The sequence below is a fragment of the Mustela putorius genome, unplaced genomic scaffold, assembly GCF_011764305.1.
Source record: "Mustela putorius furo isolate JIRA1106 unplaced genomic scaffold, ASM1176430v1.1 tig00000145_pilon_pilon_pilon, whole genome shotgun sequence".
Lineage (NCBI taxonomy): Eukaryota > Metazoa > Chordata > Mammalia > Carnivora > Mustelidae > Mustela > Mustela putorius.
Window position 1 is genome coordinate 37804914 of NW_025421294.1, and position 12861 is coordinate 37817774.

At 36.9% G+C, this 12861-nt stretch overlaps 1 protein-coding gene across 7 annotated transcripts in view; it reads left to right on the plus strand.

The window, feature by feature from the left end:
* The window catches only part of FBXW11 (F-box and WD repeat domain containing 11), a 121191-nt gene that overhangs the window by 28317 nt on the left and 80013 nt on the right, over positions 1 to 12861 (plus strand). For 4 of the 7 annotated variants that reach the window (XM_004737604.3, XM_045075610.1, XM_045075609.1 and 1 more), the window contains exon 2: positions 9064 to 9165. The exons of the other annotated variants lie outside the window; for them this stretch is intronic. In XM_004737604.3, the coding sequence (XP_004737661.1) occupies positions 9064 to 9165 (102 nt within the window). The remainder of the gene's footprint in view (positions 1 to 9063; positions 9166 to 12861) is intronic. 7 annotated transcript variants of the gene reach the window in all.

Here is a 12861-nt window from a genome sequence, read left to right on the forward strand (position 1 = left end):
TTTGAAAGTCTTTGAAAGATTTTTATTTATGGTGTTTTGGTGTTTTTAAAATATCCGTAGGGTTTAAGTTTTGATACTCTTAAAAGCAGGGAAACTGCATTTCTTTAAATATTTTATACTTTTTAGGAATTTAGCTGCGTTCTTTAGCGAACTGGGAAATAGTATAGCTTTATTTCCAGAAACAATTTTAATATCACAGTTCTTGGTTTTGCGAATTCTTTCTTGTCTATTGAAGCATTGTACTATACTGACATGTTCAATAAGCCTTTTTGAGTGACTGCTTAGTTTAAAATGAAAAGTTAAAAGAGGATTATGATGTGGTCTGTCTGTAATTGAGTTAGTCAGACCCATTGTGAGTGGAGTCAAGTCATCTTCCTGAAAGTTATATCTCCTCCTAGAAAAAATGAGAATATTTGTTATATCAGAGAAAAAAATTTTTCACTTTTATTTTCACTTTCAAGTTCTTTTAAAATCATGGCAAACTTTGCGCTCTCTCACATGAAAGTAGGGCAAGAATTTTGATTTAGTAGAGCTTAGGTCAGTCAGATCCTGTGCAGACATGTTCAGAAGTTCTCTGATTAAAGTTTTTTTTTTTTTAATTAAAGTATCTTGACTCAGAATTGATAGAAGGACTAGGAAGGGGTGGAGCCAGGGCTTGTATTTGGAATCGCAAGAAACTGGAAGTTGGGTTAATTTAGAGTGGGGCCTGGTTCTCTGGTATAGATTAATGAGATCAGATGTCCCTCAAGTCTCAAATGATGTCTAAATCACAAGGTGAATTTTTAGTTCTCTCTCCTGGAAGTCCTCTCAGGTGTCATGTAGTGTGGAGTATGATTGTCAGTTATTTGGAAATGGCAGCCTTATAAGACAGAACATCAGTACCTAAGAGTTATCTGGCAAGTACCCTGAGCTATCTGGAAGTCTCAGACTTTGAAATGAATTTAGGTTAGCATCCTTGTCACCTCACAGTGTAACCAAATTCTGATACCTAGCTTAACCCCATCTGTTGGCCACTTTCACCAAAGGGGAATAGACTAGAACTGGGGACAAGTTGCTATGACCAGAGTCTTAAGAAACAGTGCAGAAGTGGCAATTAACTCTGTTTTGAGGTGGCCTGGTGGAGAGAGGATTGAGAAAACTGAGTACTGTGTTGCCCATTGTCTGACAGCTGATCTGAAATTTATAGTAGACACCCCCCAAAAGTAAAATAAACATCACCTATATTTAATTCTGGTATTTTGTACACATTTTATGTTTTATTAAATAAAAATGTGGGATCATAAATGGAAGTCCTATATTTGTAGCCTTTATTCACTTAATGTTTCTTGAACTTTTTCTGTGTATTGTAATGTTCCATGTATTGTAAACATCCTTCTGGGTCAATACATATACTCCTACAACATGATTTTTATTTGTAGACACATAATATTCTGTCTTCTGGATGATCTGTAATTTGTATAGCTAGTCTCTATTGTTGGGCCTTTTTTTCCTTTGCTATTGTGACTGATGTGATAAATATCTTCTTAGCTGTATTTTTGGACCTGTCTTTATTTTTTCCCCTACTATAATTTCCTGCACTTGAAATTGCTGAGTTAATGACGTGCATGTTTTTCAGCTATTGAATATGTATTGATAAGTTGAACAGGAGAGGTTGTACCTATTACACTCCAATCAGCAGTATGTATGGGTGACAAGTAGATAAAATTTATAAATAGGTGAGAAAAAATTGCTGCTCAAGGGAGTTTAATGTCAAGCAAAGGAAGTGAGAGGCAGTATAATTTAGTGGAGAAAGTAGGGATTTTGGAGTTAGAAGGGCAAATCTGCTACTTTTGACCTCTGGCAGGTTATTTTCTGTGTCTGGTCCTCAGTTTCTTCCTCTTTAAAGCTAACGTGCCAGTCTGGCCAGAGGTAGGGTGAGAGTTAATGAGATCACAATAGTACAGTATGCAGCACACAGTAGGCACGCTGAAATATGAGTGTGCATCCCCCTCCCAATTTATCTTTTTTTGTAAACTTTCGTTTTACCTTTATCATTTTCATTGAAAAGGAGGTTAAGCTTGTAGTTTAGTCATCTCCCTTAGTTCTGAATAACCTTCCTCTTTGGACCACAGATGCTAATTGACAAAGGCCCCGATGTACTTAATTCAACTGTTTAATTCTCTCCAATCTCAGGATTTGTGGATCTTGGTAAACCCTTTTGGGATTGGGTTCAGACTGATCTGACCTGGAGCTTGGTGGGGGAATCTGTTCCTTTTCGGCAGCTGAGTCTCATACTGGGCCTAGTACAACCGAGGACCCATGTGGCTCTGCCGGAAATAGATTTATTTTGTTACATCCTGTTCTCTGTCATGCTGCTTAGAATAGAGATTTTGCTCCCCCACTCCCATATATCTAATCCTTCTTTCCAGCAGCTTCTGTGAGAGCTCTGGAAAATCTGGTGACATTTTTGAATCCTGGGTGGTGGTTGTAAAGTGGATAAGGATATTTTTTTCCTTTGGAGTTAATCAGGACTAAGGTGTTACCACTTTTAAGATTTACTGCTGTTTTTGAGGGTCACTGGGTATTTTTCTAACATTCCAGCCTCTTGAGACATTTTAAACTACAGTTGTTTAAAATGGACCTAGTTCATTCTTGGGAAAAGAATTTGTTTTTATTTAAGTTGTCAAGTTACTATTTATGACATATAGCAACTTATATAATTACTTATATAATTAACATATCATTTATCATGCAATATGGTATAAACTTATCATAAGTACTAGATATTCATTGGAGAAAAATCAGAAAATATGAATGGATAAAAATTCAAAAAGAAAAATTACCTTCATCCATGTACCAAAGATAACTGCATAGATCCATTTTAATTTTATTAGCTTCAGGTTCTGGTATCTCATCTGAGATAATCTCTCAAGATGAGGTAATTGTCTGGACATTGAAAGATCTGTTTTTTTATATTATTATAGGGTTTAGGGAAGGTTTGGACTCTGGCTTTGAGTCTTGATTTCATTCCTGTTTGGTGATGTTTGAAGCTCTAAAACTTGTAGGTAGTATCATTTTCCCTCACTCTTAGCCTGCTTTTTTATTTCCTCCTTCCACTGCCTTCTGTTCCCCATATATTTTTCTTCTTTTAATATATATCCCAGCCTGAAAATGCTCTGTGGTGTATTGACAAAAATATGTAGTTCTACCCTACAGTTGTTAGGAATTGATACAGTAACTTTTTTGGTTATATGTCACATGTCAAATTCTGCTATAATAAAATACCATTATAAGGAAAGGAAAGTCTTTCGCACATGGAGGCACTGGACTGGTATTTTGTCTCTTGAAAAGGCTTTGGAGAATGCCTTTGAATTGTGTATTAACTTTTATTCTACATCCTGATTATTGTATTATGGTTCTTGGTTATAAAAGCAGTACAATTTTGGGTGGGAGTTTGCTCTTATAGGTTGCCGTCAAACATTTTAACAGCAGAAGCTTAGGTTCTGAATCTTTGGGGATGCTTTTAAAAGCCTTCTGTGGCCCTATTTTCACTACAACTACTGCTGCTTCTTGAAAAGCAACAGTCTGAGAATCCAGACACAATAGTGATAGTTCCTGATTTGGATGAATTTTAATATTTGCTTTATTTGCTTTGAGGTGAAGACTGCCTCCAGCTGAAAGAATGGATACTCTTTAGCTTGCACACCCAGGTTTAGTGAGCTGGAATTACATAATCTCCTTGAGCCTGTCTGTTGTATGATTCTTCAGCACCAGGTCCCCACTCCTGGATAGAGATTCCCAGTGGAGAGTGTCATGGCCAAAGAGTAACCATAAAATGGACTTTTTTTTTTAAACTTCTATTATTTGGTACCCCCCATTTTGTTATCATGGCACTGTTTGTTTTGTATCCTGTTCTATCAGTAGGGCATGGTGGAAGTTGTATTGAAAAACAAAAAACAAAAACCTAGACTGAGCATGAAAATTGACTTTAGAAATGTACTTCCAAAGGTAAGTGCCAGCCCTTGTATGTACTTTTTGTAGCGTGGCTGAAAGAAATTTGTGTTGGCTGTAAAATAAAAATGAGAGGCTGTCTTGTTAGATTCTCCAAGAGACTTCTGTTTCTTACTTCTCTTCAACATGCTTTCCAGCTGCCAAGGTTCTTTCTTTGATGCTGGCTTGAGTTGGCTTGGCTTTGGCTTGATATTTTGCTTTATCCCTGACTTTTAGTCTAAGAACATCATCCAGCCCTTGCCATTATGTTGCATGACCTGCTTCTATCCCTTTGACAGATATGGTTGAAACAGTATGTATGCGGAGTTGCTGAAGAAAGCTCTTAGGCATGTTGATGGTAAATTGGACTGCACACTTGGGAAGGATTGATTGTTTTACTGGTGAGCTGTATATAGCACACAGTATGTAAGAGCTGTTGTCTGCAGGTTCAAGTCCCAAGTTTGATAGAATGGTTTATGAAAGACCTCTGTGATTTGGCCTCTCAGCTTTCCCCATCTCATACTGAAATACTTTAGTAAAGCTAAATTAATTGCAGATCCTTGAGTAGGATGTGCCATTTCTTAGCTCTTTGGCTTTGCTTATGCTATTTATTTTGCCTGGAATGTCTGTCTTTCTCTTTTTACCCTGGCTGCCTCCTACTCATCTTTTATGGCTTAGTTCAGGCATCCTCCTCCTTTGGGTGGGTTAAGTCTATTTGTGTGTGTGTGTGTGTGTGTGTGTATGTGTGTTACACTGCACATTCTCAGAATTCCCTCCTATGAACTCCTGGACAAGAGAGAATGTCTTAATTGCTTTTCTGTCTGCAGATGTAAGTTCTAGTAAGCTGTTTGTTGAATGGAATAGTATTTAAGCCTCTTAGTTATCTTAAACATGGTGACAAGAGTTAAATGAGTCTGGTAATGATTCTGTGGGAGGTGGTTTAAAGAAAAAAAAAAGGGGGGATTTATAGGAAACCCCTAAATTTACACTTACAAATATATAGAAAATAAGGCATATTTCAGAATCAGAGTGATGTTAAAGAGTGAGTGACATAAAATACCTCTTCGGCTAGCTTTTAAAAGAATTGCCTCTTTGAGAAGGAATCAGGGCAGGATATTCAAAACAATCCCATCTAGAAACAGACCAAAGTTAGCTTTTGTGAGTTCTCCTTCAAGCCAGCCAATTAGAAGACAAGGTGCCTGCAACCACTTTTTCCTTTTGATTTGTGGTTCCTATGGCAATAGGAAGAGAGCCTAGGACATTTCTCTCCTACCTCTTTTAATAACTTTTTGCTTTTGAAAAATGCCAAAAGCTATTGTTCTTGTCTTTACTGACTTACAGTGTTTCTCAGCATGGTGGCCCTGATTTTGGTTTTTGATTGTACAGTGGGTATGACAGAATTAATAAACAATATCAGTTTCCTTGACTAATGCTATTTTCTTTGGCTATAGAACCTGCAAATATAATCAATCTAATTGGATATTTGCTGTTAATATTAGAATGCTGTGTGAAGTGTTTCTTATTCCTTATGAATAATTCTGAATTAGAATACTAGTCATTACAAGTAGCTAAATGTGAAATCAGAACAAACATTTCTTGGGGGTTTTCTATCCCTGAGAGGCCTCTCAAGTGTCCCCATTGTGACCCCTGTGGGTTTCTCTTGAGCTTGAGGCTGAAATCTCAAGAGGAAAGAGGCTTAGTTTGTATTGTTGTTGCCTTAATAAGTAGGTCAATAAGCATTTGTTAAAATTGATAAATACCCGCAGTGTGAGGGTTTTTGAAACATATTTTAATAATGAGTTGGTGTTCCTCAAGTTTAAAGAGAGACCAGTAAAAAAAAAAAGAAAAAAGGGAGACAAAATAGTCTGCCTTGTGAAGATAGCTAATATAGCTAATATAGCTAACATTATTCTGTTAGAGAATGATAGATAATAGTTATTCCACAAGTCAATATGTTTCCAATGAGGCCCCTAAATTTAAAATTAGAAGCGCCAAGAATCAGTTACTACTGTGTGTTCCTAGCTGCATTTTAATGCTCTTAGTTGATAAAAGCAGAACTTTTATTTTTATCCATTATTTTCAAATTTGAACAATGTCTTCTTGGGCCATTACACTTAAGAGAGCCTCGTTTAGACTAGAAGGTGCATCCTTATTAAAAGATGGGTGTATTTCTGTTGTGTAAAAACTTTTTTCAACACTGTGGTTGGTTTCTTAATTGTGTATGAAAGTAAAGAAGTTCTAATACCTTTAGTAAATACCGGCATCACTCTCTGTACTCTACAGTGTCTTTCATAGAGATTACGAATTCTTGGAAATTAGATTTAAGAGGGTTCTTACCTTTTCCTGAATATACAGTTTCAGTATCAAGCTTTTAAAAACATTTGTAATTGATGGCTAATATTTTGAAATTAAGTTTTCAGAAAATTTTCTTTTTAGTTGTTTTCCATATATTTGTAAGTATTAGGTCATTAGATGGTTAGGAAACTTTGGGAAGATCATTAATTTTCTTCTTTGGGCTTTAGTTTCTTCTAAAATTAGGGGTGCAGGTGCAGACTAAATTATTTTCCAGTTCTGTATGATTCTTTGGTTTATTAAATATGAAAATACGTCCTTTAAAAAAAAAAGTTTTGGATCCAAGGTATTAGCATAATCTAATCAGGGTATAGTATTCCTGTGTCTTCAGAGTTTTACTGTTTGAGTCAAACACATATTAAATCTTGCAGAGGGAACCTGACTGGTTCTGTGGAATAAATGAAAATTCATTTGCAGGTGAACTTTGGTGTTAATTTGTTATCAGTTGTTGAATCCAGGTGTTAAACTCTGTTATCAGAACTGAGTGATTCTACGATTTGGATAATTATAAAGATTCCTGAAAGGAAACTTTAAATTGAACTATGGGGGTGTTGGGGATTTATTTAATTTAAAATAATCCACGTAAGCAATGTCTATGAATGTAGTATGTCTGGGCCTTTTCTCTGCCCGTCTCCTTTTGGTGCATACTGATGTAAGTATTCTTTCAATAAGCATTTGCTAGATTTCTCTGGGTATTGTTTTAATGGAAAGAAAACAGATTTATTTAGAGTCAGGCAGGATTAACTTCTAGTCCTAATTTTACTATCAAGTTAGCCATTGTTTTCTTGCTCCTGAACAAGCTGCTGTTTCAATAAATCAAGCACTCCTTTACTGGTCCTTGGATTCCTCATCTGTAAAATAGAATAATACCTCTCTAAAAAGAGTTTTTGTGGGGAAAAAAAAAAGTTTTTGTGGGGGTTTACCCTGTTAACTGTCTAGCATATAACAAGAGCTTGATAAATGGCAGCTGTTTTTATTATATTATTATACAGACATTTATTCAGCATCTTTTGTGGCACTTTGAAAGTGTTGGGGTTACAAAATATGGAACCCTGGATGGTCAGTGATACATTTCTATATTGGCTGTGGTAAACTGCAGTAAAGACACATGTTGGAAATGTGTGGTTGTTACAAAAAGGTGCTTGCTTTTTTTAATTCCATTTGATTCCTCTGGTTTTGTATTCTTTAAATGCCTTTTCTAAATAATATCAATATTTGGGGCACTTGGGTGACTCAGTGGGTAAAGCATGTGACTCGATATCAGATCAGGTCTTAATCTCAGGGTTGTGAATTCAAGCTCTGCACTTGGGCTCCATGCTGAGCAAGGAGCCTTCTTTAAAATATATAAGTAAATAAATAATCTCAAGATCTAGTTAAATTATAGGTGATATGTAAGGGGTAAGTGGCAGATGCTGGATAGGAGCCCAGGTCTATTTGATTTCAAGCATAGCTATCTTTGTTTATATTATAATTGGGATGACCACAGAATTTGTCTCCCAAATGAGAATGCTTTTGAGAATGAAAGCTATGCTGGGACAACAAGTGTAAACCTGGACTGTCCAAGGAAAAATGAGGATGTCTGACCAGCCCAATTATAGCTAGGATAAACAAGTTTATGATGTTGAGTCTAAAGCTTCTGAAGCATTTTGGTTGAACGCAAACACCCACCCTCAGTTAAAAAAAAATTTTTTTTTTTGCATGGTTATTGTTTTTGCAGTAAACTAATTGACCTTAGATCTGCAGAAAAAAGTACTTATTGAATAATAAATAATCCAATGTCTTAAAAATACTAGCCATGATGCATATGTTCACTTTCATATTTTTTCTTTTTTCTTAATTCCATTAAGACCAGCAAGATTTTAATAGAGAATGGGAATGGGTAAATGAAATAAGCCTTTATGTTCTTACATATGTCAAATGAACTTTATAAACAAAGTCTAAAATTAAAACCATCATATTCCAGAGTTTTTTCTTTGGGAAGGCAGAGATGTGGGTGTCACTGAAAAATCAGATATTTTTTAATCAGCTCTTTTATTGCCTGTATCTATCAGTCTATCACTCATCTTTCTTATTCCTTTTGCCTCATGTCTCTAGGTGTCCTGTGATTTTATTTAGGAAAGTATAAAACTACTCTGTTAAAAATTCAGATGATCAGAGTTTTTACAATAGAAGCATCATAGTCTTGTAGAATTAATGGGGGTTTAATAGCAGACAATGAAGGTTTGAAATTCTGCCTCTCCCCTCCTTTGCTGTGTGTCCTTGTGCAAATGATTTAACCTCTGAGCCTCCATTTCTTTACTGTGGTGTGGGAATTAGAAAACACATTTAAAGTCCTGGGCACATAGTAGGTGATGTAATGACGGCAGTTATAATTTTATGACTCTGACTAGAAACCGTTATTTTTATGAAGTTATAGTCCCAATCTTACCACTAATCTTGTGCATGCAGACTTTCACAGTTCCCTTTAGTGGGTTTTCATTTAAACATTCTCTCTCTCCCTCTTGGTTCTGTTCACTGTGTCCTGAGGAATTAGTGGTTGGCAGCAGAAACCTCCTTTCTGTAGGACAGAAAGTGGGCCCTCTCCCAGGGATTCAGTAGGTTGTCTAGGTCCACCATCCCTGACCTCCAAACTGCCAAGGGTGCATCCCCCGCCCAACTAACATTCAAGTTGCCTGTGTGAAGGAGTGATTTGTTGCGGCCTCTAACTGCTTCTTCTCTTCCTTCCTTTTTGTCATCCTGCAGTGTTCTGTGCCAAGGTCTTTGTGGCTAGGCTGCGCCAACCTGGTAGAGAGCATGTGCGCACTGAGTTGCCTGCAGAGCATGCCCAGTGTCAGATGTCTCCAGGTGCCTCTCTTCTTTCTTGTTGTAAATGTGTTTTTTACGTATGCCATGAACATTTGTTGAAACTTGCAGTAGTGTGTTTAATCCAATGTTAAGTCTGCTAAATGTTCTGTGTAACCCTCTGCTTTTCTCCAGCCTGGGTGCCCCACATGGAGGAGTTAGTATCAGGAGGGGCCCCTCTGAGAAAATGGGTCTTTGGCTGGGCCCGATTCTACTCTTTTTCTGCTCCTGCTTTTATTCCCCTCTCCCCCTCTCCCCTACCTTGAAGTTCTGATTCTCACTTTTAATAGTTGTGCATGTGCCCACAAAACCCTGACATTTTCCATTTGGCTACTTTTAACAGTTCTTTGTTGAGTTGGGAGGGTTTCATAATTAAAGTGGTGATTTTTCTATTTTGAAACTCATCCTTTTGGCATGCTTTCTCTCCCTCCTTCAAAAAAGGAGTAGGGAGGGAATTACTAATTGTATAAAATCTCAAATTGAAGTTTATTAAAGGTCACAGCTTTATGCTGCCAATAATTGTTGGTTTGGGCCACTTCCCAAAGGCCAGATCTGACACCTGTCCTCAGGGTCTACCCAGGTTTCCAGGCCGAGGCTGGCAGAGAATTCCACAGATAAAAGTAAAACTTTTGGGGGTGGGGGTGGGGAGGGATTGCTCAGGAAAAAAGCGGTTAGCAGGAATGGGGCCTGACTGCACTCACTTGTTGGGATGGATTCTGAGGGAGCCAAGGCAGAAAGCATTGTGACTTTATTGGGGAAGTTCTTTTTAGAGAAAACGTGTATTTAATTAAGTATGATTTCAGTAGCAATATTCAGTTTTCATCACTGCATATTCCACACAGTTCATTATATCTTTAAAAAGTGATATTAAATTCCTGGTGTCCTGTGGAGACTGCCCTGTTTTAGGAAAACATTGTAAAATGAGGAAATGGGTTAGAGGGATATTATTGATGGCATGGATGACTTTACTGTTCTCGAAGTTCTCTTTCTATTCATGTTTACAGTCTCTGAATGGAGTGGGGGAACCAGGAAAGAGGAGAATTTCATATTGGGATTGTGTATTTTATTTACTTATTGGCAAACATTCTGAGTCGCATTGGTGTGGTTATTGATTCAAATTGCTTTCTTTAGAAAACTGTACTGGAACCTCAGTAACACAATTAACTAGAGAGTGAATTCAGTACAAGATCCAGTTGTTTTAGGAGTCTGCATAAAAAGGCGGTACAAAACCTAGGGTCCAGGGATTAGGTGTTTCAGTGAGGCTCCGATGTAATATGTGTTTATCTTTGGAAAAGCAGCTTTCCTGCATGCAGTGTAACTTTAACAAAAATGTTCTTGAAGTGGCAGACTGTTGTTGCATGGACGGACTCTCCTTGGTGCTAAATAATGGATATTTGCATTATAGTAATAGTGTGTTTTTCTGAAATGCTTATTACTTGAATGTTTAAAGTTAATTGTTAGTGGGGCGAGTGAGTTTTTTCCAGAAATTGAAGTAGGGGAGGAACTGTAGTGCAGATTGAAGTGCAGATTCTTTTTACTGCATTCAGTTCAAAGTAATTGACCAGTGGGAAACATTATTCAATATATTTTAGTATATTGTGAATTCTCTGGAGGTGGGGTGTGTGGGAGGAAATAGGGGTTCTTACCTTGTTGAAAATGGAAACCCAAATGTGTTCAAAGTTCTTTGACTTACCTCTCCCAGGGAAAATTATTTGAGAGAAAAAATGTAAACTTTGCCTTGATTAGACATTGAAATGTGGTGGAATACTGAACAATATTTACTGAAATGTGAATGGAGCAAATACTGTTTTAAGAGATGTATTAGGAATTGTGTTTATTTAGGTTTTTGTTTTCTTTTATAATTGAGAGTCTGCAGCACAGTAGAATGAAGTATGCACTCAGCTGATTGGAATTAGCAAATCGTTACTCTGTTTTGTTCCCTCTGTGAGTGGAAGTAAACATATATTTAAGAACATGTTAGATTTCCTTCCTGTCTACTCACTGGTTTTAGGTATTACTGTTTTAACACCAGTGTTCCTGTTCTCTTTCTCCAGGCTCCAAACAGTGCTACAGTTTAGTTGATTTAATTTCGGCTTGGGTTTTCAAAGAATGCCGGTTAGTTTATATGCTACATCTTTGGTTTATCACAGAGATGACTCTTGCCTGACATTACATACCTCTCAGGGAGCCCATTGTAAGGAGGCCTCAGAGGAGAGCAGGTTACCTGAAGAGCCTGCTTGACTTTGCTTGGGCTCTGGGGTTGCATGACAGGGTCCTTCTGAAAATTACCACACCTGACCCATTGCCTGTTGGAGCTTGAGCCAATTAGCCTGCCTGTGTGGCTGAATTAGTGTACCTTCTGAAAAGTAGAAATAAAGATAATAGTTATCTTTAGGCATTATGCAGTCCCTCCAGGTTCTGCTTGCTGTGGGTGAGAAGGGAAAAGGGATTGCTAAAACTGAAAAAAAAAAATCACTCTTTATCTCAATAAACTGTTAAAAAAAAATAAAGACAACTTACCATCAACAGTACTTGGCACTTCACATAGATTAGCTTTGTGACAACCAGGTGAGGTAGGTGTTATTTTCCCCATTTTTCACATGTGGAAACTAAGTTTCAGAGGTGATATGTGTTGTTGGACCCAAGTTAATACCAAGTAGCTGTGAAGTAGTAGAGCTGGCATTTGAACCCTAGCTCGACCTAATTCCAAAATTGTTCTTTACTCTTGCTTGAATGCTACTATTTCTGGAATTTTCCATCTTAGCTTTGTTTGTGAAAACTTTACTTTTGAGATATCTGGTGTGTGGCTTGTTTAGCCATTGTTTATTTGAAAATAAAAAAAAGAAAAACCTGCCAAATATTTGTAGGTGAAAAAAATTGCATTCCTGTGGCCAAAATGAATCCTCCTGAATCTTAAAGCTAGTGAGTTTCCTGAATGGCTTTTCTGCGAGAAATTTACTGAGCATTTGGTATGTGCCAAGGCCTATACGGGTGCTGGCCACATAAAGATGAACAATACAAACTTGTTCCCTGCTCCAAAGGAATGTGTTGTAGTAAGCAGACCTGTTAAGGAAAATCCAGACTAAACTACAAGTATAGTGTGAGACAGAGAATGTGTTTAATAAATTATGAAGTTATCCAAATGTATATGTGCTTTTAAAAAAATGTGAACCAGTTTAAACAAAGACTAAACGCTTTTTTTTTTTTTTTAAGAACAGTTAAACTGGAATATCTGGATGTCTCTGAACAAGCTGAACTGAATCAATTTCTCAGTTGGTTCAGCTCTCCAGATTGAATCAGTTGATTGTTACATTGAATAATCAAGAGTTCAGACCATGAAGAATTATTTGCTAAGCCTCTAAGACTATTCTGGCATGGGATTAATACCAATGTTAATAATAGTGTGTATCGTTTATTTTCCACCTTCTTTTTATGTGTCAGGCTCTAGGTACTAGATTATTTCATTTAATCCTTATGGAAAAGTTATCCGTGATAGCTTTTTGGTATATGCAGTTATTGAACTGAATTGACTTCCTTAAGGTTACACATTTGTTAAAGTGGCAGAACTGGGTTATGAACGTAGGTCTCTATAACTCCAAATCAGTGCCTTGGTCACCATGCTGTTGATAGTAACTTGGCAAATGCCATTTTAAGGTTGGAACAAATTCTCCTTTATTTCTAGTGTTAAAAGTTGAATGC